At 46.9% G+C, this 27,176-nt stretch overlaps 2 protein-coding genes across 27 annotated transcripts in view; one reads left to right on the top strand and one right to left on the bottom strand.

The window, feature by feature from the left end:
* Positions 1-27,176, top strand: part of RALGPS1 (Ral GEF with PH domain and SH3 binding motif 1) — a 291,129-nt gene that overhangs the window by 135,911 nt on the left and 128,042 nt on the right. The gene's annotated exons all lie outside the window — the stretch shown is intronic.
* Positions 17,281-27,176, bottom strand: part of ANGPTL2 (angiopoietin like 2) — a 36,143-nt gene continuing 26,247 nt past the window's right edge. The window contains exons 3-5 of the mRNA XM_026009326.2: positions 23,156-23,349; positions 21,349-21,619; positions 17,281-19,117 (exon numbers count right to left, since the gene is read on the bottom strand). Of these exons, the coding sequence (XP_025865111.1) occupies positions 18,918-19,117; positions 21,349-21,619; positions 23,156-23,349 (665 nt within the window). The 3' untranslated portion in view covers positions 17,281-18,917. The remainder of the gene's footprint in view (positions 19,118-21,348; positions 21,620-23,155; positions 23,350-27,176) is intronic.

Here is a 27,176-nt window from a genome sequence, read left to right as displayed (position 1 = left end):
AATTTCTGCTTTTGTCTATTATAGTTCATCTCTCCTGTTTTCCTTATGTTGTTTTGTTGTTTCTGTTAACTACTTTGGTTGTATTATTGGCTCATTTGTATAAATATTACTTTCTCCTCTTTAATTTGGAAAACAGTTAAGGGCATACATTTTGCCCTGATAGCTGCTGCATGTTTTGTGATAGTTTTCTCAGTGATATTCTTTAAATGTTCTATGATTATAGTTTCAGTTTTTCCTTTATCCAAGTAATAGTTAAAGAAGTGTTTTTTTTTTTTTTTCATTTTTTAAGGGCTCGAATTTTCTTCTTGTTTTCAAGTGGCTTTATGGAGATTAGAATTTATGTCCCATCCATTTGGAGTGTCCAGTTCAGTAGTTTTCAAAGAATTGTGCAGCCATCAACACAATTTTGCAACATTTTCATCATCCCAAAGACAAACCCTGTGCCCGTTAGCGGTTACTCCCTTTTCCTTCTGGCCAGATCTCTTCTGCTCTCACTCCCAGCCCTCAGCAACTGCCAGTCTACTTTCTCTATATATAGATTTGCTTATTCTGGACATTTCATGGAAATTTAATGGCACAGTATATGGTCTTTTATGACTGGCTTTTTCCCCTTTAGTATCATGTTTCCAAGTGTTGGAACATAATCCCTACTTCATTCCTTCACATTGTCAGATAACATTCCATTGTGTGGACACCATGCTTTATTTATTTATTTGATGCACATTAATTGTTTCACTTTTTGGCCATGATACATCACACTGCTATGAGCAGCTTTGGGTTTTAAAAACAGTCTTCTAATTTTTTTTACATGGTTTTTGGGATATGTGGCATAAATGCTTTCTAGGTTTTAACAAATGTTTGACATTTGTAGTTTAATATAAGATCATTTTTTGTAAGTGCTTCATGGGTGCTGAAAAAGAAGAGTAATCTTGCAAATTACTCTTATAACTTCATTAAAGTATTTAAATGATTAACTTGTGATAACTTAGTCTATTAAGTACAGAAATAAATGTTGGACTCCCCTTGCATTTCCAATAGTTTCCGCCTTACATTATTTAGTATATAGTAGTTTATAACAATTGGAAATGTATGGTAAAGTGTCCCATACAAAATGATCTTGATTCTGTTTGTTAATTGCCTTTACTTCTTCGATAATAATTCTGTGAAATCTCTTTAATTTCTCATTTGTATTCATTTTATAAATCTTTGACTATATTTTGGGATTGGATATTTTAGATTGCCTTAAGTGTGATCTTTGAAAACTCCACTTAGTTGGACCCAATATGAGAGACCTTGCCTTTTAGTAGGGGAATACTTTTACATATTCATTTATTCTTATGCCATATTATTGAATCAAACACGATTCTGTGCTTTCTTTTTTATGCTTTTTTATTCTTTCTTTGTCTTTTCTTATGACTTACTGTAAACTGCAGTGTCTTTCTACTTAATTTGCAAATCCCCACCTCAGATCTGCAGAGGGAGGGCATGTTGATGTGCATAGCTCACAAACCCATTCCCACTTTGCCTGAGGCTGATCAGTTGAGGGATGACATTGATACTGTTAGGATGAGGGGGTTGCCTAGTGCAAGCTTGGTGGTCCTCCTAGCAGAGGTGCTTCTGGACTGTTAAGGATGGACTCTTCTCTTTTCCTAAGAATGATCATGAGAGCTGCTGCTTACTGTCTACTTTCTGTGCCTGGCACTCTGCTAGGCATTTTAATGCATTATCTCAATGAATGGTCATAATGGTCCAGTGAATAAGCAGGCGCTGAGAGGTTGCCTAGGGTCACATAATTTGAGAATGGCAGAGCCAGGACTTGGCTCACATTGTCTGGCCGTAAGCCCTAAGCTCTCAACACCGCCCTCTCCTGATGCCCCATCTCCACTGTCCAGGTCATTATTTTCCTATTCCTCCCTGGCAGTTGCTACCTGTGTGTCCCCTGCCATTTATGACTTGAGGGTAGCCTCCACCAGACACTAAATGAAGGCGGATGAATTGTCTTGACTCTTTCTTGTGACACTCTCCGTTCTTGGACCTCAAGGCAGTGCTGTTTTGGGCTTTTGAGAGCAAACTGGACCAATACTGTCTCCCCTTTCTGACCCCTGTCCCTTGTAATCAGACCAAGTATATGAGTCACCTCCTTGGGCCACCAGCCAGAGGCCCCTCATGCATTACCCAGTGGCTCTTGTCAGGCCACAGGATGGGTCTGCACTTGCAGTGGACATGTAGCCTGTGCCAGCCCTGAGTTTCTGGAGTTGTGGCCCTTCTTGGCCTTGATGGCTTCATCTCAGCTGCCTCTTCCTGGAGTTAGGTAGTGGAGAGGCTCTGTGTGGGCCTCAGTGTGGCACAGCACTTCAGCTTCTACCTCCAAGAACCCAGCTTAACTGCCCTGCCCCTGTGCTTCCAGCCTGATGGCAATTTCCCACTCCCCTCAGTCAGTCAGGCTGCATTTCTCATGCTCCTTGCAGCATGACTCCCTGACATACACGAGCAAGAGGAAGAGAACAGGAGGTGACCCCAACATGCTTTCCATTCTCAGGACTGTGTGCAGGGGCTTACCATGGGGAGAGCATTACAGTTTCGTTAGAAAGAATGAAGCAGGATCCCATTCTGAGGCTGAGAGGGCTCATGGTCCTGAGGACAACTGGGGCCCAACCTGCCCATCAGATCCCTGTGGACAGACCCTGCCCACATCCAGGTTGTGGTTTCAGTACTGGTTCCTCTTGGAAACCCAGCCTGTCCCAGGGCTGGATTTGTTTATTGCAGGGGGAATAGTTACATAATTCCTGGAAAGTACAATGTAGGAAAAAATGTCTGAAACCATTTCTTTTTCCTTTGGCAAAGTCCTCACTGTAGGTCTTTCCCTCAGGGAGAGGGAGTTATTCTCTCGGAGGAACTTGAGGTCAATCCCTGATATTTCCTGATGCTTTGTTGCCTCTGTCGCTGGAGATCTTGAGCGCTGCTCCAGCAGATATTTGCCTCTAATGGCAAGTATAGGGTTTACTTTTGTAATGACCTCCTAAACGTCTCTGGAAGGTTCTGTGCTAATTGATTGCCTGGGACTATTCAGGACTCTTTACCCGTGTGTCCCTCACTTCCTATAAAAGTGCCCTCACGGGGACACCTGGGTGGCTCAGCAGTTGAGCACCTGCCCCGGCTCAGGGCGTGATCTGTGGTCTCAGGATCGAGTCCCACATCAGGCTCCCTGTGTGGAGCCTGCTTCTCCTTCTGCCTACATCTCTCTCTCTCTCTGTGTCTTTCATGAATAAATAAATAAAATCTTAAAAAAAAAAAAGTGCCCTCACGTAGTGCCAGCTGGTATTAGTAATGCTGTGAGTATGTAGTCCAGCTCCTTTGCATGCAAATTTTAGGGCCAGTTGGCTGCACTTTGGTGCACTGTTTCTCGTGAAACATAATTCAAAAAACACTGAGGGAAAACTTACTACAGTTTAAAAATAAGATGGTCTGAAAAAGTTTCTTCCCAGTTACTTCAAAGTGTAAAAATAGTGGTGGGAAATAGGTCAATTATTTGCAGCTTAAATTGATCTGATGGCAACTCCTTGTTCATACCCAATTCAGATTGCAGTAGTAATAAAAGCAGGCCAAGGGCTGTGAAGAATGGCTCTACCATTTGTTTCTAAACAGCTTTATTGACTTAGAGGGTGTTTGATTTTCACTACCTGTAATTCCCTCCAGGAAATAGCTACATAAAATTAAGAATGTAATGGATTTTAAAATATTTAGAGCTGATTCTAAAAGTATCTATAGGCAGGGTAGAAAATTGGGATCTCTCAAGGAACAGATACTAGGCATTCTGACAGTTCTGAATCATAAGAAAACATTTAGACATTCTTGGTAAATTTACCCAGACTTTGATACATGAAGGAAATTTCTAGAACCTAAAGTATTCCTTCAAACCAGCAAACCGTTCCATAGATAAAGTAAGTCTTTATTTTCATATATGGACTCTGAAGTTTAAAATGAAGGGAAATTGTTTCTGAGTTTAAACAAACTGACCTCAAAAGGACTTTCAGAAAGAAGTGTTTGTGCCGATGCCCAAAAGCCTCCCAAACAGCAAGGTGAGTGAGGGGCTCACACTCTGAGCTTGAGGGCAACATGTGCCAACCCCTTTGCAAGGCAATGTGTTCTCAGTGCTTGCCATTGAATGATGGATGGGCACTTTTGTTAGGTGATGGATGAGCCAGACACCCTCTCTCTCTATTCTGGTGGAGCTCACAGGCCAGACCTAGTCACCAGCAGTGAACAAGAAACTAAAAGTTAGCTGAGCTGAGCACAATGAAGGGAAAGACAAAGGAGCAGATAGAGGGGCCCTGACCCAGTCTTGGGGACCAGGGAGGGTTTTCTGGAGCAGAGCCCTGAAGGATGAATAAGCTGGGTGAAGAGGTAGGAGGTGAGCATGCCAGACAAAGACAACAGCTTGTGCAAGAGCCCTGAAGTGGGGAAAAACATGTTTGTTGGAAAAACTGGCTGGAGAGTTGAAATTGAGGGGGAGGGTATTTTGAGAAGCAGCTGGAGTAGAATGGAAGGGTGAGATCACCTGGGGCCCAGACACTGTGAGTGAAGAGCTCAAGCCTTGATCCTCCTAAGAGCCTAAGAGCAGTGGGGAGCCATGGAGGGCTTAAAGCAAGGGCAAGGCCAGATTGGGCTTGTATTTAACACGTGCCACCTTGCCTGCAGCATGTGAGTAGCTTCAAGGAGATCAGGATGGAAGAGGGAAGGCTAGGTAGGGGGCCATGCAGAAGCCCACGCTGTGTCACTATATTTCAGAAATTGCTAGAGGGGGAGGGAAAACATTTTAAACCAGTTCATTTTACTTTATTTTATTTTATTTTATTTGTTTTTGAGAGAAAGAGAGCACGCACACACATGTGTGAGGTGGGAGGTGGGCCAGAGGGAGGGAATCTTAAGCAGACTCTGTGCTGAATGCCTGACATAGGGCGATCCCAGGACCCTGAGATTGTGACCTGAGCCGAAATCAAGAGCTGGATGCTCAATCAACTGAGCCACCCATTCATTATTCATTATTTCTAATGAATTAGAAATAATTCATCTTAGAGCAGGACCTTGGAAAGACATAAAACAGTTATCAGTGAGCATGTCCCTTACACCGGATAGAAACAAATGGCATTTCCCTGTGCTTTGCCTTTGAGAATCACTGTGTATTTGAGCTGAGGCCCCCTTAGAGCAACGATGAAAGGGCAAGCACGGTGCTCTTTTCATCTACCAACAGAATACAGGCGGGATTGGGCTGGCTTATGCCCACAACACTTCTGTGTCCCAGAACATGGACCAGAGTGGCCACCACCACCCCAGGACCAGGTCCACTGGCTCCCAGTTCTGGGGTGACCACATTATCATGTAGCTGTCCCTAAGTTCACCAGCATTAAGGGTAATCCTTTCCTTTCATGCCCAACTGAAAAATTTCCATTCCACATGCAGGAAATCCAGACTTTTTTGTTTTCAGTTCTCCACCCGATGTGTTTCTAAGGATCCCCAAGGAATACTCACTTCTTCCACAGATCCATCCTGGTTGTTGCATGGTGCCTCAGCTGGCTGCCTGGCTCCAGACCTCTGATCCCTCCCTCCAGCATCTCTGCCTTTCCTACCCAGTACCTGCAGCTGGAGCTATGTGGAGCCGGGCTCCTCCTTCCTCCCCTGGGAAGCACAGTTTAGGATGGATCCGGGGATGTCATTGTCCTCAAAGAAAGGTTTAAGCTTGCATTCTGGAGTGCCTGCTCCTGGAGCTCCCAGACTGTGCCCTTTCTCCTCTTTGCCTGACAGACTCATGCTGCAGGACTGACCTGCTACCCTCCTTTTCCCAGCTCAGGAGAGCCCTTGATCAAATTTCCCCTTCCTCATTTTGAGGGATTCACCCTCTCTGAGGCCCAGCAAGCAGGGAAAAGCTGCCCTCTGACCCATCTCAAACATGCTTCCTGGCCAGCAGAATAATCACAAAGACAACTCCCATCTCAAGTGAAAGAAACCTTTTCTATTATTTTGTAGAGTGGACAGCTGCATATTGTCTTGAATCTCATTCTTTCCAGAAGAGAATTTTGTCTTTACTTTTGCATTCTGAAGACTTGTTACCTTAAAATTCACATTTCTATGGGACTTTGTAGTCACATCCCATTTTTACAAAAAAGCCACTGGATGTTATTAAAACCCCCATTTTGCCAGGGCCAGATGGCTTCCCAGGGGAATTCTATCAAATGTTTAAAGAAGAAACAATACCTATTCTACTAAAGCTGTTCCGAAAGATAGAAAGGGATGGAATACTTCCAAACTCATTTTATGAGGCCAGCATCACCTTAATTCCAAAACCAGACAAAGACCCCACCAAAAAGGGGAAGTATAGACCAATCTATCTCCCTGATGAACACAGATGCAAAAATTCTCAACAAGATACTAGCCATTAGGATCCATTAAGAAGATTATTCACTGTGACCAAGTGGGATTTATCCCTGGGATGCAAGGCTGGTTCAACACTCATAAAAACAATCAACGTGATAGATAATATCAACAAGAGAAAAAACAAGAACTGTATAATCCTCTCAAGATGCAGAGAAAGTATTTGACAAAATACAGCATCCATTCCTGATCAAAACTCTTCAGAATACAGGGATAGATGGAACATTCCTCAGCATCTTAAAAGCCATCTACGAAAAGCCCACAGCAAATATCACTCTCAATGGGGAAACACTGGGAGCCTTTCCCCTAAGATCAGGAAAAAGACAGGGATGTCCACTCTCACCACTGCTATTTAACATAGTACTAGGAGTTCTAGCCGCAGCAATCAGGCAACAAAAAGATAAAAGGCATTCAAATTGGCAAAGAAGAAGTCAAACTCTCCCTCTTTGCAGATGACATGATACTGTACATAGAAAACCCAAAGACTTGACCCAAGATTGCTAGAACTCATAGAGCAATTCGGCAGTGTGGCAGGATACAAAATTAATGCACAGAAATCAGTGGCATTTCTATACGCTAACAATGAAACTGAAGAAAGAGAAATTAAGGAATCAATCCCATTTACAATTGCACCCAAAAGCATATGATACCTAGGAATAAACCTATCCAAAGAACTAAAGGATCTATACCCTAAAAACTACAGAACACTTCTGAAAGAAATTGAAGAAGACATAAAGAGATGGAAAAATATTCCATGCTCATGGATTGGAAGAATTAATATTGTGAAAATGTCAGTGCTACCCAGGGCAATTTACACATTTAATGCAATCCCTTATCAAAATACCATGGACTTTCTTCAGAGAGTTGGAACAAATCACCTTAAGATTTGTGTGGAATCAGAAAAGACCCCAAATAGCCAGGGGAATATTGAAAAAGAAAACCAGAGCCAGGGGCATCACAATGCCAGATTTCAGGTTGTACTACAAAGCTGTGGTGATCAGTACAGTGTGGCACTGGCACAAAAACGGGACACATAGATCAATGGAACAGAATAGAGAACCCAGAAATGGGCCCTCAACTCTATGGTCAACTAATATTTGACAAAGCAGGAAAGACTATCCACTGGGAAAAGGACAGTCTCTTCAATAAATGGTGCTGGGAAAATTGGGCAACCATGTGCAGAAGAATGAAACTAGACCATCCTCTTACACCATACACAAAGAAAAACTCAAAATGGATGAAAGATCTAAATGTGAGACAAGATTCCATCAAAATCCTAGAGGAGAACACAGGCAACACCCTTTTTGAATTTGGCCACAGCAACTTCTTGCAAGACACATCAATGAAGGCAAGGAAAACAAAAGCAAAAATGAACTATCGGGACTTAATCAAGATAAAAAGCTTCTGTACAGCAAAAGAAACAGTCAACAAAACTAAAAGACAACCTACAGAATGGGAGAAGATATATGCAAATGACATATCAGATAAGGGTAGTATCCAAGATCTATAAAGAACTTATTAAACTCAACACCCAAGAAACAAACAGTTCAATCATGAAATGGGCAAAAGACATGAACAGAAATTTCAGAGGAAGACATAGACATGGCCAGCAAGCACATGAGAAGATGTTCTGCATCACTTGCCATCAGGGAAATACAAATCAAAACCGCAATGAGATACCACCTCTCACCAGTGGGAATGGTGAAAATTAACAAGACAGGAAACAACGAGTGTTGGAGAGGATGTGGAGAAAGGGGAACCCTCTTGCACTGTTGGTGGGAATGTGAACTGGTGCAGCCACTCTGGAAAACTGTGTGGAGATTCCTCAAAGAGTTAAAAATAGAGCTACCCTATGACCCAGCAATTGCACTACTGGGGATTTACCCCAAAGATACAGATGCAGTGAAAAACTGAGACACCTGCACCCCAATGTTTCTAGCAGCAATGTCCACAATAGCCAAACTGTGGAAGGAGCCTTGGTGTCCATTGATAGATGAATGAATAAAGATGTGGTCTATGTATACAATGGAATATTACTCAGCCATTAGAAACAACAAATACCCACCATTTGCTTCAACATGGATGGAACTGGAGGGCATTTTGCTGAGTGAAGTAAGTCAATTGGAGAAGGACAAACATTATATGGTCTCATTCATTTGGGGAATATAAAAAAAATAGTGAAAGGGAATAAAGGGGAAAGGAGAGAAAATGAGTGGAAAATACCAGAGAGGGTGACAGAACATGAGAGACTCCTAACTCTGGGAAATGAACAAGGGGTGTTGGAAAGGGAGGTGGCCCAGGGGTTGGGGTGAATGGGTGATGAGCACTGAGTGGGGCACTTGATGGGATGAGCACTGGGAGTTATGCTATATGTTGGCAAATCGAACTCCAATTAAAAAATATACAAAAATTAAAAAAAAACCATTTTGTGAGTGAGAAAAGCCACAGTTTGACTTATGACTTAGTCAATGTCATATGCCAGGTGGATACCAACTGCAGCTCAACATCACATGCCCTGGCTGGGGCTCCACCCAGCCTTAACTCACACATCCTCTGCCTTGTGCCCCCATCTCCATGGAGAGAAACAGTGCAGGATGAAAACATGTTGGGGAGACATTTGCTCTGCTGCCCAGAGCTGAGCACCTTGTCACCTTTGTCCCTCCTGGGGCGCAGAGAGGATCTGCAGTCTGTATTTCTCTGAATCAAGAAGTTGTGTCTGAACCCCCAAAGGAGGTGAGAGCAAAGCCCACTTTGTGCAAGAAAAAGTGTGTCTTCATAGCAGGAATCCGTGTGCTCATCAGGATGCCCGCTTCACATTGACCTTTAGTCTCTGGATTTCTAATCAGAAGCTCACGACATTAATAATGACAACTCTTGATTCTCTCCTATGTGACCAGCACTGCACTGAGCACTTTATGAGAATTATCTCATTTAATCCTCCTAATGCTCCTTCCTCTGTGGTGTGTGTGTGTGTGTGTGTGTGTATTATTTTTAACTTATTTCACAGCTTCAGAAGCCAAACAGGATTCATGTTAAAGATCTCATTACTTTTAGTGGTGCCACTTCCTTTTGATGAGACCAGTGTCCAACCCAGTCTAATCCCATGCCCACCCATAAGCCTCAGAATATGCCACATTTCCCTATAAAAGGTCTTCACAGTCTGGGAAAACCCAGACAGTGGACTGAGAAAGATTGTCTCTGGAGACCCTCCTTTTGTGGAGTGGAGGCTTGAGTTGGGAGACTGAGGAGCCCCTCCAGGTCAGCTGGCCCTAAGCAGGACTAAGGTTGGTGGGGGTAGAGGAAGGGCTAGTGAGTTTCTCCATCCTCAGGAGTAACCTGGCACCTTGGATGTCTCCTTGCAAGGAGGTTTGGAAAGGGAGAGTTAAGACAATTGACACCAAGAATCTGAAAGATTCTGAGTGGCTGATAGCTTGTAAGATGGCCTCAGTCCTCCCTGACCCCCAGCATTCCTGTCCTTATGTAACCCCTTCCCCTTGAGCATGGGCAGAGTATACTGACTTACTCCTAACATATAGAATATGACAGAAATAATGGGGCATCTATTCTTAGATCAGATTGTGCCTTCAGTGTGAGGGACTTGCTCTCTCTTCCTGTTTCTTGGACCTCTTCCTCTCTCTCGGATTCTGGGGGAATCCAGCTGCCTTGTGTTTGGTAGTCCAGTGGAGAGGCTCCTGTAACAAGGGGCCTCAAGAGACTGAGGCCTGCCAGCCACCTCATGAGTGGCCTACCTTGGTGGAGCCTTCAGATGAGACCACAGCCTCGGCCCATGGCTTGACTGAGTCACTTGAGACTTCTTGAGCCAGAGACACCCAGCTGAGATACCCTCAAATTTCTGACCGCAGAACCTGCAAAGTAATACATAAGTATGCTGCTAAGTTTTGGGGTAATCTGTCACATAGCAATGATAACTAGCACATCTCACAGCCTTGATCACCATCCCACATTTATTACTTTGTTACCTCAACTGTAAAACCAAGCACACAGAAGACTGTAAGATTGATCTCTAGGGCAGCAGGAAGTTCTAGGTCCCTCTCAGAAGCTTATTTTGAGGGGAGGAAATCCTGTAGGAATAAGAGAGGGTGGTTGCCACTTTGAGAAGTAATGGGGGGAAAAAAAAAGAGAAGTAATGAATTTTTGCAGCTCTGTAAGGAAGAAGGGGCCTGGAGAGGGCCTAGCAAGTCACCTTCAAAAAGGCTGTGGTTCCCTACTCAAGTTTATGGTAGGCTTTAGTGAGTAATGTATGCAGACCTTCAGAGGTCCAGGAGTGCCTGCTTAGGAAGCTGGAAGATCTGTTCTGTGTGGCCACCCAGAAAGCTGTGTTGGGGAAGAGCCTCCAATGCCCACTCATTCTCTTAGAAACTTTTTAGATTATAAAAGTAACGCATTGTTTGTTGTAAAACTCACACTAAAAGGAAGTCTGTGAAGTAAGAAGTAAAAATCCCCTTCTTCCTCGCCTACTCGCCCAGAAGCAACCACAATTAACAGTTGGTGTGTATCCTTCCAGACGTTTTAATCTCCATACACTGATGTATGTCCATGTGGGTGTGGGGGAGGATGCAGATAATATTGTGCTTTTTAACTCAAATGAGGACATTTTATTCATTTTGCTTTGCACCTTACATTTTGTTCCATGTAAAGAGTCACAGATGTTGTTTGGTGGCAGCACATGTAGAACTTCTTCCTTCTGTCTAGTGGCTCTGTGGCACCCGTGGCAGGCATGTGGGTGGTTCGCTGAGCTGGGCCTGGGTGCATGCCGGTTTGTTCAGCCATGTGCTGACTGATGAGCAGGCAGGTGGCTTCTGTGCTCTCCCTTCAGTGGCAAATATAGTGGAGAACATCTTTACTGGTATGCCTTTACTCACCTGCAGAGTATTTCTGCAACAGAGTGTGGGAAGAGGAATTGCCAGACAGACTGTTTGTGACTTATCTCAGGTAGCTGCTGCAGAAATGCCCTCTGAAAGGTGGCATTTCCACTTTGCCAAGAGTGTGAGCATGCCTGTCGGCCCCACTCTCACCAGCACTAGGCCCTACTGACTCCTTTTTATTTATGAGGAAATGTCAGGTGAAAGATGGCATCTTGTTTTAATGCACGCTTTTCTACCCGTCAATCCTTTGTGTTCTTGGCAAAGAAGCTGCTTTTCTCCTTTAAACACATGCTCCCCGGGCTCTCCTGCACCCAGGGTCAGGCAGCCAGGCCCTCAGGCCTCCCACCCAGCTGCTCATCTGCTCCTCTGCTCCCACTTCTGCGTCCTGAACACCTCGATCTATCCTTAATCTTTCTCCTGTGTCCCCAGCACAACTGCATGCTGCCCTGATCAATGAAGAAGGGCTGCTTGGCTCTTGGGTCCATGGAGAGGAGGCCGAAAGAAACTAGTGCCCATACTTTTTTCTGAAGCTTGGTCAGCATTCTGGACTCCAAAGAGGCTTCATGCTGCCTCTTAGTTTTTTCCCTCTTTGAGGTAACTAAGATGTCAGCCTTTGTCATTACATGGCTCCAGAAGGGAGTTCTCATTCCATGCCTCTACATTACCCTTCCAGGCTCTCAATCACTGCCAGCTCTCTAAGGGTCAGGGTAAATGTGGCCTGTCCACCCTGCCCAAGGAACTCTCTTCTTGGGAAGATGTCCCTCAGCTTCAGGAGGGTGCATGTGCTGAAACAGGGGGAAGAGAGCATCCCTTGACCAGCCCATAGAGCTGAATTTATCATGATCGGTGGTGAGATGGCAGAGTCTCATACTAGGGCTGTGTCAGGCTTGACTCTGGATCTGAGAAAGACTAGGTAAGGAAGCCCCAGGCCTGAAGGCATGGAGATGGGAGGTGGACATGAGCCACCACAGTGGGGACCCAGCCACCAGATGATGTGGCTCAGGGCTTGGACTGGAGAGAATTGGTGCACAAGATGACAGCCAGACTGGCTACAAGTTGACCCTGTGACTGCCAAAGGTTGGGGCTCAGTCTAGAGGTTAGAGGACAGGTGGAAGCAAGACAGGCAGGGCCCAGCCTTTAGCCCTGGTAAACAGCCCCTGACCGGCTTCCTGACACCTGGGGACCTATTGTCCATCCAGCTACCTCTGCACAGATAGGCTGGCTGGCTAGCTCATGTAACTGCTGCTGTGGGCAGCAGGCCACCACGATTCTCAGATGTGTAGGGGGTGATCACAGGGTGAGAGAGGGGCCTTAGTTGTTTCATTTTGCCTTGTGGACAGCAACCTAGTACTACAGAAGCAGGAGTGCAAATCCTGAATGGCTCAAAGTGCGTGTTCTTGGGCAAGTCGCTTACATTTCTGAGCCGTGATTTCTGTTATGTCAAAGGGAGTATAATTAGAAAACCCACCTCAGAGGTCTGTTAAGGTCTGTTAACTCATGGTGCCTGGCATACAAAAAGTACTCCATAGATGGTAGACAGCATGAGTGTAATCCAGAGTGAAATACTGCCAGGAAGACTCCAGCAGCGGGGATCTGGTTGTCTCCAGTATCCACAGAGACTATTGAGAAACACAGCAAATCCAGAAAGGGCAGGAAGAGTCCCATCTGGGCATAGCCAGGTGTCACATTTAGTGGCCCAGCAGGGCCTGGAAGGGTTGGGTGTGCTTTGTGCAGTAGAGCAGGAGTGGACAGGGGGAGGTTCTGAGGAATAGACACCATCTATATGTAGTGAGACAGGATCTACCTACCCAGCAAAATATAGCCTTTGGAGAGGAGGGGGATGAACAGCAGCTGAAGTACAGTGTAGACACCTTGGATATAGATGCAGGCCAAGACCTCTGCTTCTCTGGGAACCTAGGAACTACCCCTAGCTGTCCCCACAGCATTGAGCAGCAGTGTTCACTCCAGCCAGAGTGGATAGGCCTGAGGTGGACACCCAACCCAAGCAGGCCAGTCAGATCCTCTGGCTGGGAGTTAGCACTGGAAGGGAGGGTGCTTGTAAGTCTTTGCTGGCACTCAGACCAAGAGGACATGTGAGCTCAGGAATTCCATGCTGGGAAAAGCAGATGGATGCACAATGAGAAACAGAGAGACCTGCAAGCAAGGGAAGAGGAGCAGAAGGGGGAGAGGCTGGAAACTCTGCTGCCTTGCCTCTTGAAGGCTTTCCAGGCAGTTTCTGGTTCCTGGCCCTCGTGAGGCCCAGCTGCGTCCCTGCTCATGGACTCTGGGAGATACCTCGTGTCCTTATGTAACCAGCTTATTAAATGAGCTGGACTCAGTCAGGTGTAAGAAGAAACCAACTTAATTTTTTCCCCAGTGTCCTTTCCAGCCTACCCTGTGGACTAGCTCTTTCCCCAGCCAATGCTGAAAACTTCTCAAGCCCCTTCATCTTTCTGCTGTGAGGACGAAAAAGCTGTCTGTTCTAAGCACCTGGTCACCACAAACAGTCTAGGGTAGTAGTCAGAAGTTTGGACTTGTAAAGCCTGGGACTCAGAGGCCTGGGCTGGGGGAGGGCCTATAGTCAGTTCTGTCCCTGGACCCTGCAGCCCTCCTGCCTCCTGATTGCCCACTGAGGTTCATGAGCCTTGGGCTTGGACCAAAGGAGAGGGAGTAGGGAGGGGTCATGGCTCATCCTATGTGGCTGATTCAGTTGTAATTCAGAGCTTGTGCCCTGTGGGTGTCCCAGATGCCCAAGCACCTGTGCTCTGCTGCTGCCAGACAGTTTCTCTTCTGGGCACCTCAGACTCAGCTGCTGTGATGGGGTGGTACTCCACTTCTGCTTCACCACCTATGGCCCCTTGTTTGGCTCCTGGGGCTTCCTGCACGGCCCTCTACCCCACTCTCCAGGCAGCCCTTCGGTTCCTAGGAGACCATATCCTTGCCTCTCCATCGCCTCTCTCTGGGCCTGCCATTTGCTCCAGTGTGGTCTCATTTCTCTCTGCTGCAGGCCTGGAGACTTGAGGCATGGGTCTGGCAGTAGTGCTTATGCTCATGATTGCCATAACACCTTTGGGACAGTTGCTTGAAGTCCCTCTCACTTGATGTAGGATGAGGGGGAGCACCCATCCTCCCTGTGGTAGTGGTGGCCAGGAAGTGTATCATAAGGACCATTCATTCCCCCTAACCCAGAATATTTTTCTACACTTTTTACACAGGCTATAGATGGGCCATCAGCTATTGTAGAATCTGTTTGGGGCCACTCTCCTATAGGATGGTCCTGCACCTTGCTCTAGAATGCAGAATACTTGGCAGGTTTTATTTAGCCTTTTAGCCTCTGGAGTCTCAGATAAAAACCAAGGGAGAATGTCTTTTTTGCTATACTTAAAACATCCTCTCTTGTTTATTCCAGTTGTGTGGTTTTGTCATTCTATAACCCAGAGTCTTTAAAGACTACATAGAACAGATGAAGTGGTGTCAGGAAATTAGAGAAGACCCCTGGAGCTCCCAAAATGCATCTGTAGATTACGAGCATCCTAGATTCCCATGAGCATCATTTTCAGTACTTCAAAGATTTCTCTTTCAGTCTTGCTCAAACTGGCAAGATTTTGGGAAGGGGTTCCTGCTTAGTGTCACTTGCTTGGAGAATATTCTTATCTTCCTGCCATAAGTCCTTCCCCTCATTAATCTAGCAGGTTGGTGGCTCCCAGTGACCAAGGTATTGGCTCAGTTTGGAATGCGGGGGCATTGCTGGGGTAGGAGAAAGTGTGGGTTTTGCTGACTTCCTTGTGGTCTGCAGGTGCATTCACCATGGAGACCTTAGTGAGGTTAGGGCTTCTATGGCTGCAGGCCTTAAAAGGCCACTGTCTGGGATGGACGAGAAGGGAGGGGTGTTGGTCTGAGTTGGGCAGATCTCAGGATGCCAACTGGCTGGCTGTATTTGCTGGTTGGTGGAGCCACACACCAGGTACTAAGTAACATTGCACTTGAGCCACCCTATGCCCCCTCCCCTGCATTTTCTTCTTTGATGCTGTGAATCAAACCTCTATTTTACACCAAGGAGAGCTAGTTCCACATATCTGTTGAGTTTATTCCTTCCTCTTCCTCTCCTTCCATATAGCCAGGGTGTGGTTTTGGGGTGGGGGGTTGGGAGAAACGGCTGGTCTCATGGCCTGCTTTTGTCTCTGTCCCAACTAGTTTAGAAAAACGATTGCTCAGCATTGTCCAGCATGTCTTTCCAGAACTCTTTGCTTTGGGTTCTGGATCCAAGACCAGTCATCAGTAAGGCCAGATGGACCCTGTTTTCATTTACCATCAATCCTTATGTCCTGGACACTCCATTCCAGGTATGTGAGGAGGCCTGGCTGTGATCTGGGCCAAGGTTGAGATATTCTCACCAAATAGTATACAACAACTGATGACCTCAGCAACCGACTAGAGGTTTGGGAGAGGGAATTGAGAATTCTTACCTAGTGCCTGATATGCAACACCTTCCAGATCTAGATTACCTGCTGGTAGAGTGTTCTTATGAGCAGTCTGACTCTGAGCCTCATTTACTCCTCTCCTGTGAAGTAAGAACAGTCCCTCTTCACAGGGCTGCTGTGAGGGTCCCATAAGAAAACATTAAGTCCATTTCCAAGCACAGAGTAGGCTGTAGTAAACATCTGTCTCTCCCCAACTACATCTTTGCTAAGAACAGCTCTCCTGTGCAGAAGTGATACCATTGAGAAGAGGGTTTGATAGGTCCAAAGATGTGTTTCTAAATTTTGATACATACGTGTGTCCATTTTGGTACCCACTTTCCAAGTTGCTCTTAAAATAAATTGAATAAATGAATACTTCTGTACATTGAGTACATATTTCTCCGTTCACTTGTCAACATGGAGATTTTTTTCATATTTACCAATCTGATAGGCACTGTGTAATGGTTTGTGCTTAATCTAATGTCCCTCTCTGGTTCGTAATGAGGTAGGCATCTTTTCTTGCTTACCGGCCATTTGTGTTCTAATGTGTTTGTGTACTTTACAGAGTTGTCTATCATAGCACTTGTATCTTTTTTCTTAATTTTAGAGAGTTCCTGGTATACCATGAATATTAATCCCGTATTTTTCTCTTTTTTTAAGATTTTATTTATTTATTCATGAGAAACACAGAGAGAGAGAGAGAGGCAGAGACAGAGGCAGAGGGAGAAGCAGGCTCCATGCAGGGAGCCTAATGTGGGACTCGATCCTGGGACCACAGGATCACGCCCTGAACTGAAGGCAGAGGCTCAATCACTGAGCCACCCAGGCATCCCATTCCCATATTTTTCTTGTTTGATGTTTGCCTTCAATCTCTGTCATGTTTTATTTTTCAGAGGGCAGAAAATGTGTTTTCTTTAGTCATATCCCTTAGTCTTTTCCTTTTTTTTAGTTTTGGGGTTTCCTTCTATGCCTAGAGATGACTTCCCAGCCCACGTATCTGTTTTTCTGGCAGCTACTGTGGAAGTCGGACTGGAATGAGAGAGACAGAGGCACAGGCCTCCTGGCTGGGTGGGGAACCTGTTGCAGTAGTTGCGGGGAGAGGAGACACTAAGACAGAGAAGAGGGCTTATATGGATGGATGGATTGGCCTTGGCAAGGCAGGGGGAGAAGTCCTTGTTTTTGACCTGAGCAATTGATAAATGGTGCCTTTTGGTGAAAGGGGACCAGACCTGGGGGAAGGTGTTTCAGGGGTTGGTTGCACTGTCTAGGAGGTGGCTTCTAGAGCATCCAGTGAAGACATTTAGGACATGGCTGGATGTAAGGAGGTAAAGCCCCAGAGGGCCTTCGAGGTACTATTTTGGGACTCCTAACAATGTAGGTGGAAACCAAAGTAAATGATTTTGGTGTCTGTTCCTGATGCTGAATCTATTCCTGGTTTTACTCAAAAAATCTCTGCTGTTGGAGGTCCCAGGAAGGTATCCTAAAACAATAACATACAGTGTAGATACAGCCAAAGCACTGATGGCTTTTATTGCAGATTTGTGTCATTATAAGGATAATCTGGGAATATATTAAAAAAAAAACCCTCCCTTTTATATACATAAAACATGCTACATGGTACACTTTGTGAGAACGCTGAGGTAATAGGCACACACCCAGACATGGACAGTACCAAACGTTCCAACATCTCGCACACCCCCATTCACGCGCCCACCGGGGCAGTCTCACCTTCTTGACTTATCTCTTGCTCCCTGCTTGGCAAGAGTCCCGGCAGTACTGAGTCTGACACTTCGTGGCCAATAGGACTCAGAAAGCCACCATGCTGCAACATACCAGCCAAGGGGTCCGGTGGCTCCTGAATACTCAAGAGCTCACAAGAAGTGGCCAGTTGTCAATTTTGTAGCATCTGTTCTCCAGAGAAGTGTCGTTTGGGGACGAGACACAGACTCTCGTCGGCCTGAGAGCTTGGGACCTTTGGTCTGTAGCCATTCGGGGGCCCCAACGATCGTGTGATGACTTCTTTTTAGTTGATTATCTCCTGGGCAAGGTAGATTATTATTTCTGTGATGGTTAAAATGACATGGAGGCTAAAGTGTGAATGGAACATACAAAACTGCGAATACATTATCTATGTGGCTGGGAGTTAGCTTTTGGGCCTGGCCTTCCCTTTCCTGACCAGAAACCTGGAGCCCAAATAGTTTTCTACTCAGAGGCTAAGGAATCTTGCCTGGAAAGAAAGGATGTTATGACAGAAAAGGTAAGGAGTGGGTAGGAAGGGGTACAGAAGAGCAGAGAAGGTGCCTGGAACCACAGTGAGTGACCAAGGACTGACACACAGAAGGTATTTCCTGCATGGTGTTGGATGGAGGAGTAGGTGGATGGATGGGTGGATGGATAGAGGGATGGATGGTGAAAAAGACCTGAGAATGTAAGGAAGTACAGAAATGGAGAGGGGAGGGAGATTTTGAGATTTGATCAGGTAGCCAAAGGGGTTCTTCAGTGAGAAAGGAGAAAGAACCCCCATGTGAGTGAATAGCATTTAGATGCTCCTGGAAGAATCCAGACATACAGATGCCAAGGATTATTCTTTGAATTGGAGTCACAGTCTGTGATTGGCTCTTAGACTCGAGGAACACAATGTGAATGCAATGCTTTTCTTTTAAGGACAAAGCTCTTGGTAACAACTTCAACATCTGAGAATTAAATGCATGTGTATTTAGGTATATAACCAAACTTATATATGTATTTAGATATAGTACACGTGGCATATATCTAAGTGCATATATTATGTGCTGTACACATACTTGCATAAGGTCAGCTTACGCACATGTATATTATTATGGTATTTTGCAGTTGTGTTTTTTGTCATTGGGAATTAATTTCCTTAAAGAAGGACTTGTGTGTAGTTCTGCGCTGTGTGGAAACCCTAGGGGATCTCTGATAGAAAGAAAAGCAATAGGGACAGAGGATACTGTGTCGATTCCATTCCATTATCTGCCGCAGTGACTTGGGAAAACAGAATCCAGTGGCCCCATCCTCCCGGCTCCCCAGTAAACTGGTGGAGAGTTGCTCCTGGTGCTGGGGCCAGCGTGGTCAGGCAGGCTCCTAGTGGCAGCCATGAGAGGTCAGGAGGGGAGCTGACTTAGTGGAAGGTGTTGGGGTTGGGCCGGATCATCATCACCACTTTCTTGAGCGAGTAGGAGCCTCCTCGGAACTCAGCCCAGTAGACCCCATCCTGGTAGCGGCTCCGGTAATGGCCCCCACGATACCAGACCCCATTGAGGTTGGAGTGGGCGCAGGCGTTATACCACCAGCCTCCCTTCTGGTAGTGGGCGCAGTTTCCTGCAGGAGACAAGAGAGGAGGTCACAGGGAGGGGGCAGTTTTACCCATGTCACCGTTTGCTCAGGGACTCTAGGAGGGCCCTCTCTAGCAGGGGGTGGGAGCGGGCAGAGGGGGTACATTTGGAACAAGAATGCTGAGAGGTGGGCGGGGCTTCAGATCTGTTCCAAGCTCTGAGGCTCAGCCTTGTAACCAGGGAAGTCACAGAGCCACTGAAGTGTCATGAGCATGGTGCCTCCCACACAGGACAGCTGTGGGGATGAAACAGGAGCACATAGCTTAAGGGTTAGCCCAGGGCTTGTGCAGGGGGAGTGCCTGGGAAGGTCTGAATAGGAAGTAGAGATGATCTGGGCTGGGTTGGGGGAGAGGCCAGGGGTTCTTAGGAATTTTTTAAGAGTTGCAGGTGTTGGATCAAGACTTTTTATAGGGCGACAAAGGAAGTGTTTAAGATGAAATACTCCTCTCTTTCTCTTAGCCTGTATTCCAGCCAAAGATTCTTTTATGATTTCACAAAAGAAAGATATTTTCATAAAACTTTTGGCACTATCACATCACGCTGGATTTTGCTGCCAAGGACAAGCAGTTCGGAACAACAGTAAAAATGTGGGCAAGGTGCAAACAGGCGTGCAGGGGCACTGGCCTTCTCAGGAAGGAAGAGGAAAAGGAGCTACTTGATGCTTGGGCTGGTCTTAGTTAAAAGAGGGGACCCCCAGTTTCCTGAGCCAGCCTGTGAAGGGGTCCCCCATTCAGGGAAAGGGCTGCCCCAGGCAAGTTTGTGGGCTGGGGCCCAATGGAGCCAGTGGCCCTGCTCCAGCTGAGGCCTTGAGATGACCCGATGAGGCAGCAGGCTGGTTGAGGCAGAAAGTCAGGGGACGCTCAGCTCAGACACCCAGAGCCTCTGCAGCCCAGGTATTCCCAGAATTTTTGTCAGGCTCCTCTCTAGGCCATTGCTCGAGGTCACAAGGACCAAATGGCAGTGCTGGCTTTGCAGAGCAGAAAGAGCCCTTGGCATGCCACAGCTGGCCTCCCGTGTAAGTGGAAGGCCCTCCTGAGCTTGCCCTGTGTGCCTCCAGGAACAAGGATTTCCATTTCCTCACATCCACTGTCTGTGCTGCTGGACAGTCTTGACAGCTGGGGTCATAGAACAGTATTCTCCCTGCTGTCCATGGTGACCTTCAAGAAATGCTATACTGGCCCTTGTGTCCCCAAAATCTGACCAGCTCTAAGGATCATCTTCCTGCCTTGCTCTTCCTGGAAGCCACAGCAGCCCTGGCCGAAGAAGACATACTCCTTCCTCAGGGTTCCCTTCAGTGCCAGTCAGAAGAAAGGTGTCTTAATGTCCCCCAATGGTGAGAGAACCCAACAGTCTGCCAGTGTATGGCTGCCATGGGGGTCTGGAGTAAGGATCTCACTCCTTCATACGTAGGTAGTGCCTCCAGAGCTGGTAGTTCCTAGCACAGTCCTTAAAGAGGAGGGAGTAGCCTGCAGACCAGGACTAAGGGGAGGGGTAGGGGAGGGGGCCAGTTTTGCTCCTGAGAACAGACAGCCTTGGCCTGGAGGTAGGGTTGGCCCCTTGCTGACTTTGCAGGCCTTTGTTTTTATGTTTTGATAAAGGCCTGACTTTGAGGCATGTGACCCTGGACAAATCACTTCATGTCTCCTACCTGGTTTCCTCTAATAGCTCCCTTACTGCACTGCATTACCAGTACATTGCTAGTGATAGTAACCACAAAGACAGCCCACTTGGGTTCAGCCCTGTTTGCCAAGTCCCAGTCAAGGCCCTTGAAGTACATTCTCTTTGACCTCTTGCTACTCTGCAAGGTACACATTGTCCTTATTTCTGGATGTGGAAATGAGCCCCAGAAAGATTAAGCAGCATGTCCTAGATCACGTGACTGGTGGGCACGTGGCCAGCATTATTTCCCAGGTGTGTGGCCACAACACCTGGTGCCTCAGGCAGAGAAGTGATGTGAGCACTTGGCTCAGAGTGGCCCACAGATGTGTAATTTGTACACCTCTTTACCTTTCACTTTTTGTAAATGCCACTTTGATCCAACTTTTGTGAAGGGAGTCTGTGGGCAGTGGGCAGAGGAGTGGGCCTTCAGCGAGCAGGAACAGGGTTGGGCTGCCAGGCCCTGGGACCTTCCTGTCCTCAGACCCTGTGTCAGAAGCTCTGGCTTTGGCCGACCTAATTTCCCTACCCTGTGCCTGGGTTTGACTCTACTGGTCCTACCTGTGTAGACATCATGATCTCTGTCCAGAGTGGTGAACTGCTTGCCATTGTGCCACGTGAAGGAGTCACCAGCGTTGCCATGGTAGCGCCCCAGCCGCAGCTTATAATACTCGCTCTCAGGCTCCAGGCGGAAGCTGGCGTATTCTGCAAAGACTTTGCGGCCAGACCAGTCCTCCATGGTCACCAGCAATTTGTAGTTGCCTTGATTCGTCAGCCAGTAGATATTCTCCAGGCCCAGCCAGTACTCACCATCAATGTTCCCAAACCCTTGCTGGGGAAAACGGAGGAGAGCATTCGTGAGCAATACACAGTGCCCTCAGTCAGTGGGGCCCCACTCTGGATGCTCAGTCCTGGACAGAGGAGACCAGAAATGGACAGAGCATAAGGCAAGCCTGGGTTTAAATCCCTACTTCTATACTTGGCTGTGACTTGATGGGTCACTTTGCCTGTCTGAGCCTCAGTCGGGCATCCTTCAAGAGTGCCTACTGTGTGCTAGGCATTGTATGAACATAGGGGACACTGTGTTACCTTCCCTACCAGATGGCTGTAGGAACACACATAATGTGGTGAACTGAGAGCCCAACACAGAGTAGGCATACAACAAGAGCTCCTTGGACAAATCTGTACCTTCTTTGAGCATCAGTGTCCCTCTCTGGGAATGGGCTGTGTGTGAGGGTCTCATGTAAACTCTAATGCACCAGACAGGTATGAGATATAACATATGCATGCCACATCCACCTAGGCTCCTTTCTAGGTCTAAAATCAGTGGTTTTGTTATTGTTTTTACATTTAGTTTAAGGAATCATCAGCCAGGTGGTGGCACTCAAAGTCTTAAAAATAGATGGGCTTGTTAATGATAATAGCTAGTATTTAGGGAGCAAGTACAGTATATTGGCACTGTTCTCAGGACTTTACATAAGTTATTTTATTAATCCTTGTGCCGAGTCTAAGAGCTAGGTACTATTATTATCCTCCCTAAAATGAGTGAACCAAAGTCTACAGAGGCCCAGGATCACAGAGAACCTGAGGGTGAGCCAGGATTTGAACCAGGAACTAACACCTGGGCTCTCCTGCCTCTGAGAAAAAGGATATGGCAGGAGGAAGAAGGGGTGAAGGAGTGGGTCTTCAGGGGAACCTCTCCATTAGGAAGCAGAGGATAAGGAGAAGAAACAAAGATACAGGCTGGGCAGGAGGTAGGTTGGGAGCAGCCAGGACACACAGAGCCATGGGTAAGTTCACGGCCAGGGTAATTTGTAAGCTTTGGTGTCAGAGGTCTAGGCTCACTGCTCTGCCACCTCATAGTTGTGCAGCCCAAAGTGAGTTATTTCACCTTTTCATCTGTAAACTGGGTCTGTACTAGTATCTCCATCATGGGATTGGTGTAGAATTTAGTCCCAGGGGACCTGCCCCCTCTGGGCTGTGAAAATAGGTCTCTCCCTTGGAAGCCCCAACTAGGAGTAGGATGCTCCCCAGACCAAGCCTGGGGTGAGGGGCCACTCCACACCAGCATTTCTAAATTCCCACCTTGTCTGTGAGCCTTGTGTGGTCTGCACATCTAACTCCTATCTTACAGCAGTTGCCAATGGCAAGCAGGGAAGGTGTTGCTGCTCCCCACCATCCTTGGAGGGTTTGCAAAAAATGACCCTGTCAGTGTCTTTCTCACCTCAAGTGTTTATTGCATGTGGCCACAAAGGCCCCAACAGATCAGCGTGCACCTTCCCTCCAAGTGGCTCTCTTGCTGGTTGTCAGCCTCTTGGGGTGGCCCAGTCACTTTGTGGGCAGCACACACAGGTCCTGGGGTTCTCACCTTATATGTCTCCCAGTTCCTGAAGAAGTTGACAGAGCCATCCAGGCGCCTCTGGATGACGGTCCAGCCCCCAGGGTCATGTCTCTGGTCACACCACACCTGCATGAGGCGGTTGGTATTCTCTGGCTTCACCAGGTAGATGGAACTGGTATCATGGCCATCCTCCAGAGCCTGCAAGCAGTCTCTCCACGGGCCTGGGGACACAGATGTGTACACATTATAGACCTCCCTGTTCCCTGGCCACGGTGTCCCATTCTTGCCCACCTCTCACCCTGGCTATACCCTCAAGCAGGCACAACCTCCAGCAGGGCTCCAGCTGAGAGCTACAGGCCTGGAGTGAGAGGAGACCAATTTTAGTTTTGTAAGTTTGAGAAAGAACATGATATAAAGGCAAGAGGCCAGGGCTAGTGATCTGGATGCTTGGATTCCCTGCCCACTTTTAGCTCTAACTCCATCACACTGTGATTTGGGCAAGCTTCCTTACCTCTGCAAACTCTCAGTTGCCCTGGTTTGTAGAAGGGAGATCATATTTACCTCACACAAGGTTGTAAGGCTTGTTGAAATCATTTGTGTGGAGTTCCTGGGGTGATTTACCTTTTAGGCTGGTCATATTGTGCAAAGAGATGTGCCTACCAACATGCAGCAGTAGGGATCACAGTATGGATTGGCAGTGTTTGGGTTCCGTCAGCTCTGCACTGGGCAGGGAGATGGGTTACTGCTCTCGTGAGTCCTGAGGGCTGAGGTTGACCCACGCCATGTCTGTTCTGACTCCATCTTGCCTTTTCAACAATAGCACTCAGGGACAATTGTAGTCTTTAGTGATGAACTTCCATGGAGTCCTAGTACCCAAGTGGTATCCAGAATTCGGCCACGTAGCCGGAGGTTTCAGGATATTTCTGAGATGCAGACACTGGCCTCCAAACAGCCTTTTTTTGGGGTGGGGTGGGGGCGACGGGAGAGGGGACCCAGTCCTACTCAGCCCAATTTGTATATTTTCCATAGGAAGTCCAGTTAGAGCCAGATGCTCAGAGCTCATACATTCTGAGGTCACTGCTTTATAAGCACATCCACAGACTTGCTTGATGTCCGGGAAGCCTCCCAGTCCATGGCTCTCTTCTCAAACTGAGACTGGGTGGGTTCTCTGATTTTTCTGAGACTTCACTAAGCTTGGGCAGCCCAGTCAGAAGGAATGGGTGCTGCTGGGGGTCTGAACAGCTACTGTAAACCTCTCCCTGCCCCCTCGACCCCCCATACCTCTCCTAGCAGTTTCATGGTAGTTGGTCCTATCAGCAAGGAGGCTGAAACTGGAATCTCCAAGGTCCAAAGAAGCTAGGTTCCTCCTTATTTTTAAAGTTTTATTTTTTATTTTTTTAATTTTTTTATTCATGAGAGACAGAGAAGCAGAGACACAGGCAGAGGGAGAAGCAGGCTCCCTGCAGGGAGCCCATTGCAGGACTCGATCCTGGATCCTGGGATCATGCCCTGAGCCAAAGGCAGACGCTCAACCACTGAGCCACCCAGGCGTCCCTAGGTTCTTCCTTATTGATCTCAGGAACCTTCTGAAGTTTTTCAAGACCTAGCCATTGAACTACATATTTTAAAAATAAATATAATTGCCACAATTTGCTCCAGCTTCTCTTCACAATAGTCCTCAAACCGAGAATGGTTAAGACCAAAAATACTGATGCAATTCCATCTTGTTCTTTCTGTGAACGTGTATGTTTATTCTAACAACTATTTATTGAGCCTCAGCCTTGGCAGGTACCGAGCTGGGTTGTGGAAGCCTAGGGCCGGGTGGGGGCTGCTCTGATGCCCAGCAAGGGGAGAGCTGACCTTGCCAGCCTTCTCTCAACTTGAATTCCTGTGTATTCTTGTCCTTTCTCTTCTGCGTGTCAGGGAAGGACATTGGCAGCAGGTATTCTCAGCTTATCCTCTGTGGATCTAACTTCTCAAATTCCTTCCTGGTTGTAGTTGGGCTTGGTTAGTCTGTACATGATGGTTAAATGAGAAAAGTTTTGGTTTTTTGGGGGTCTTGCCAGGCAGCTCAGGTGGGCTTCTCCTGAGCCCTCGCTCTGTGTTTGAGCATCTCCACCAGAAACCTAATGGAAGAGCAAGAGAGGGGGGAGCAAGAGCCTAGTAATGCACCTTGAAGAAAGGTGTGCATAGGTGTTTACCACTGACAGTTAACCCAGGGTACTCCTCCTTCATCCTCCAGGGAGAGCTTCTCACCAATTTACCTGTTCACTAGCCCTCTTCACCCTCAAGGGATGGGGCAGGGCCCCAAGCATTAGCCTGGGAGATGTGGCACAAGCTGCTGCTTCTCTCTTTGCCTTGTGCCTCTCCCATCCTGGGGAAGGGGAGGCCAGACCTCCAGAAAGAGCACTCAGGAAAGAGAAAAATGTTTTGCTTGTGTTCAACCCCCAGCCCCAGGGACCAGGGCAGAGAATGGGAGTCTGTCCCCGACAGCTGGAGCAGAGCATGCAGCAGGCATGGGAGGGCTCCCAGCTCTTTCCCAAGTGAGAAGCACAGGAGAGGCTGTTTGATGGGAATGCTGGTGACAGAAGGCCCGGTAGAGGCCTGCAGAACATCACCCCTTTAAAACAAGCAGCCAGCCCCCTTACTGCGGGGCCACTCTGGGGCTCTGGTGGGGTTCTCAGAGGGACAGTCTGGCTTTGAAGGAGGCACTATGTTGGAAGAAGCTTTGGAGGCACTTGGGAGAGTAATGGGTCAGTCTCTCAACTCCCAGCCTGAGCTGCTTTTGTGGGTGCCATCAATTGTTTCAGCTATACCACTGACATTTCTACAAAGGGCCCCCCCCTTTTTTTTTAAGATTTTATTTATTTATTTATTTTGAGAGAGAGAAACAGTACAAGCCAGGCAGGAGAGGGTGTCACACAGAGGGAGCAGGAGAAGCAGACTCCCCACTGAGCAGGGAGCCCAATGTAGGGCTCGATCCCAGAGTCCTGGGATCATGACCTGAGCTGAAGGCAGGTACTTCACCGATTGAGCCACCCAGGTGCCCCAAGGGGTCTTTTTAAAAGGCAAGTGTTAAGGGGCACCTGGGTGGCTCAGTCGGTTAAGCACCCAACTCTTGGTTTCAGCTCAGGTTGTGATGTCCTGGTTGTGAGATTGAGCTTCTCATCAGGCTCCACACTCAGTATGGAGTCTGCTTGAGATTCTTTCTCCCTCCCCCTCTGCCCCTCCTCTTGCTTGTGTACATGCGTGTGCTCGCTCTTTGTCTAATAAATACATACATACATACATACATACATACATACATAATCTTTAAACAAAGGCAAATGTTGTAAAGTGTGAGGTAGCCAGTAGTCACCCATTTGACAGATAAGGAAATGGGAGCATGAGGACATGAGGTCCTCTGATCCCATTTCTGATCCAGTGTCTGAACCCAGGTGGTCTGGGTGCTCCAGAGTGAACTCCAGGGTGGGGGGCCCAGGCTGACTTATCTCTGTGTCCCTAGCCTATTTTTAATCTGCTAGTCAGCTGGGTTTAAAAAATAAAAATGTACACTTCTTTGTGAAGGCATTAATACCTTTCCAGACTCTTTATTGGTGATTTGTTTTTCTTCTTTGCTTACCTTTTGGTGTCCTTTGCCCATTTTCAACTATTTAGTGTCTTTTTAATGTAGGATTTCCTTTTTTTTTTTTTTTTTAATCTTTAGGGTAAATCAGGCAGTTCTTTCCTTTAAAGCTTTTAGGTCTGATGTCCTTTCTAGAATCATGGAGTAGGAATAAACTAGTAAAGAGACATTTAGTATTACCAAAAAAATTCCCCGAGTCCCCTGCACTCTGCACTTGGCATGATACTCAGGACCTATCAGCTTCCATCATCAACCACATTTCCAGACAATTTTTCCTCCGAAACCCTTGCAGAGCAGCACGCTACCAAACCTTCTACACCGAAACACATGCCCTTTTCTTACATTAAAGGCACCAGTGACAAAGGTAAGAAAATTAAATGAGGGATCCCTGGGTGGCTCAGTGGTTTAGTGCCCGCCTTTGGC

The sequence above is a fragment of the Vulpes vulpes genome, chromosome 2 (assembly GCF_048418805.1).
Source record: "Vulpes vulpes isolate BD-2025 chromosome 2, VulVul3, whole genome shotgun sequence".
NCBI classification, from domain to species: Eukaryota; Metazoa; Chordata; class Mammalia; order Carnivora; family Canidae; genus Vulpes; species Vulpes vulpes.
Note: the sequence above shows the minus strand (reverse complement) of the source record. Positions and strands in the feature narration are given on the sequence as shown.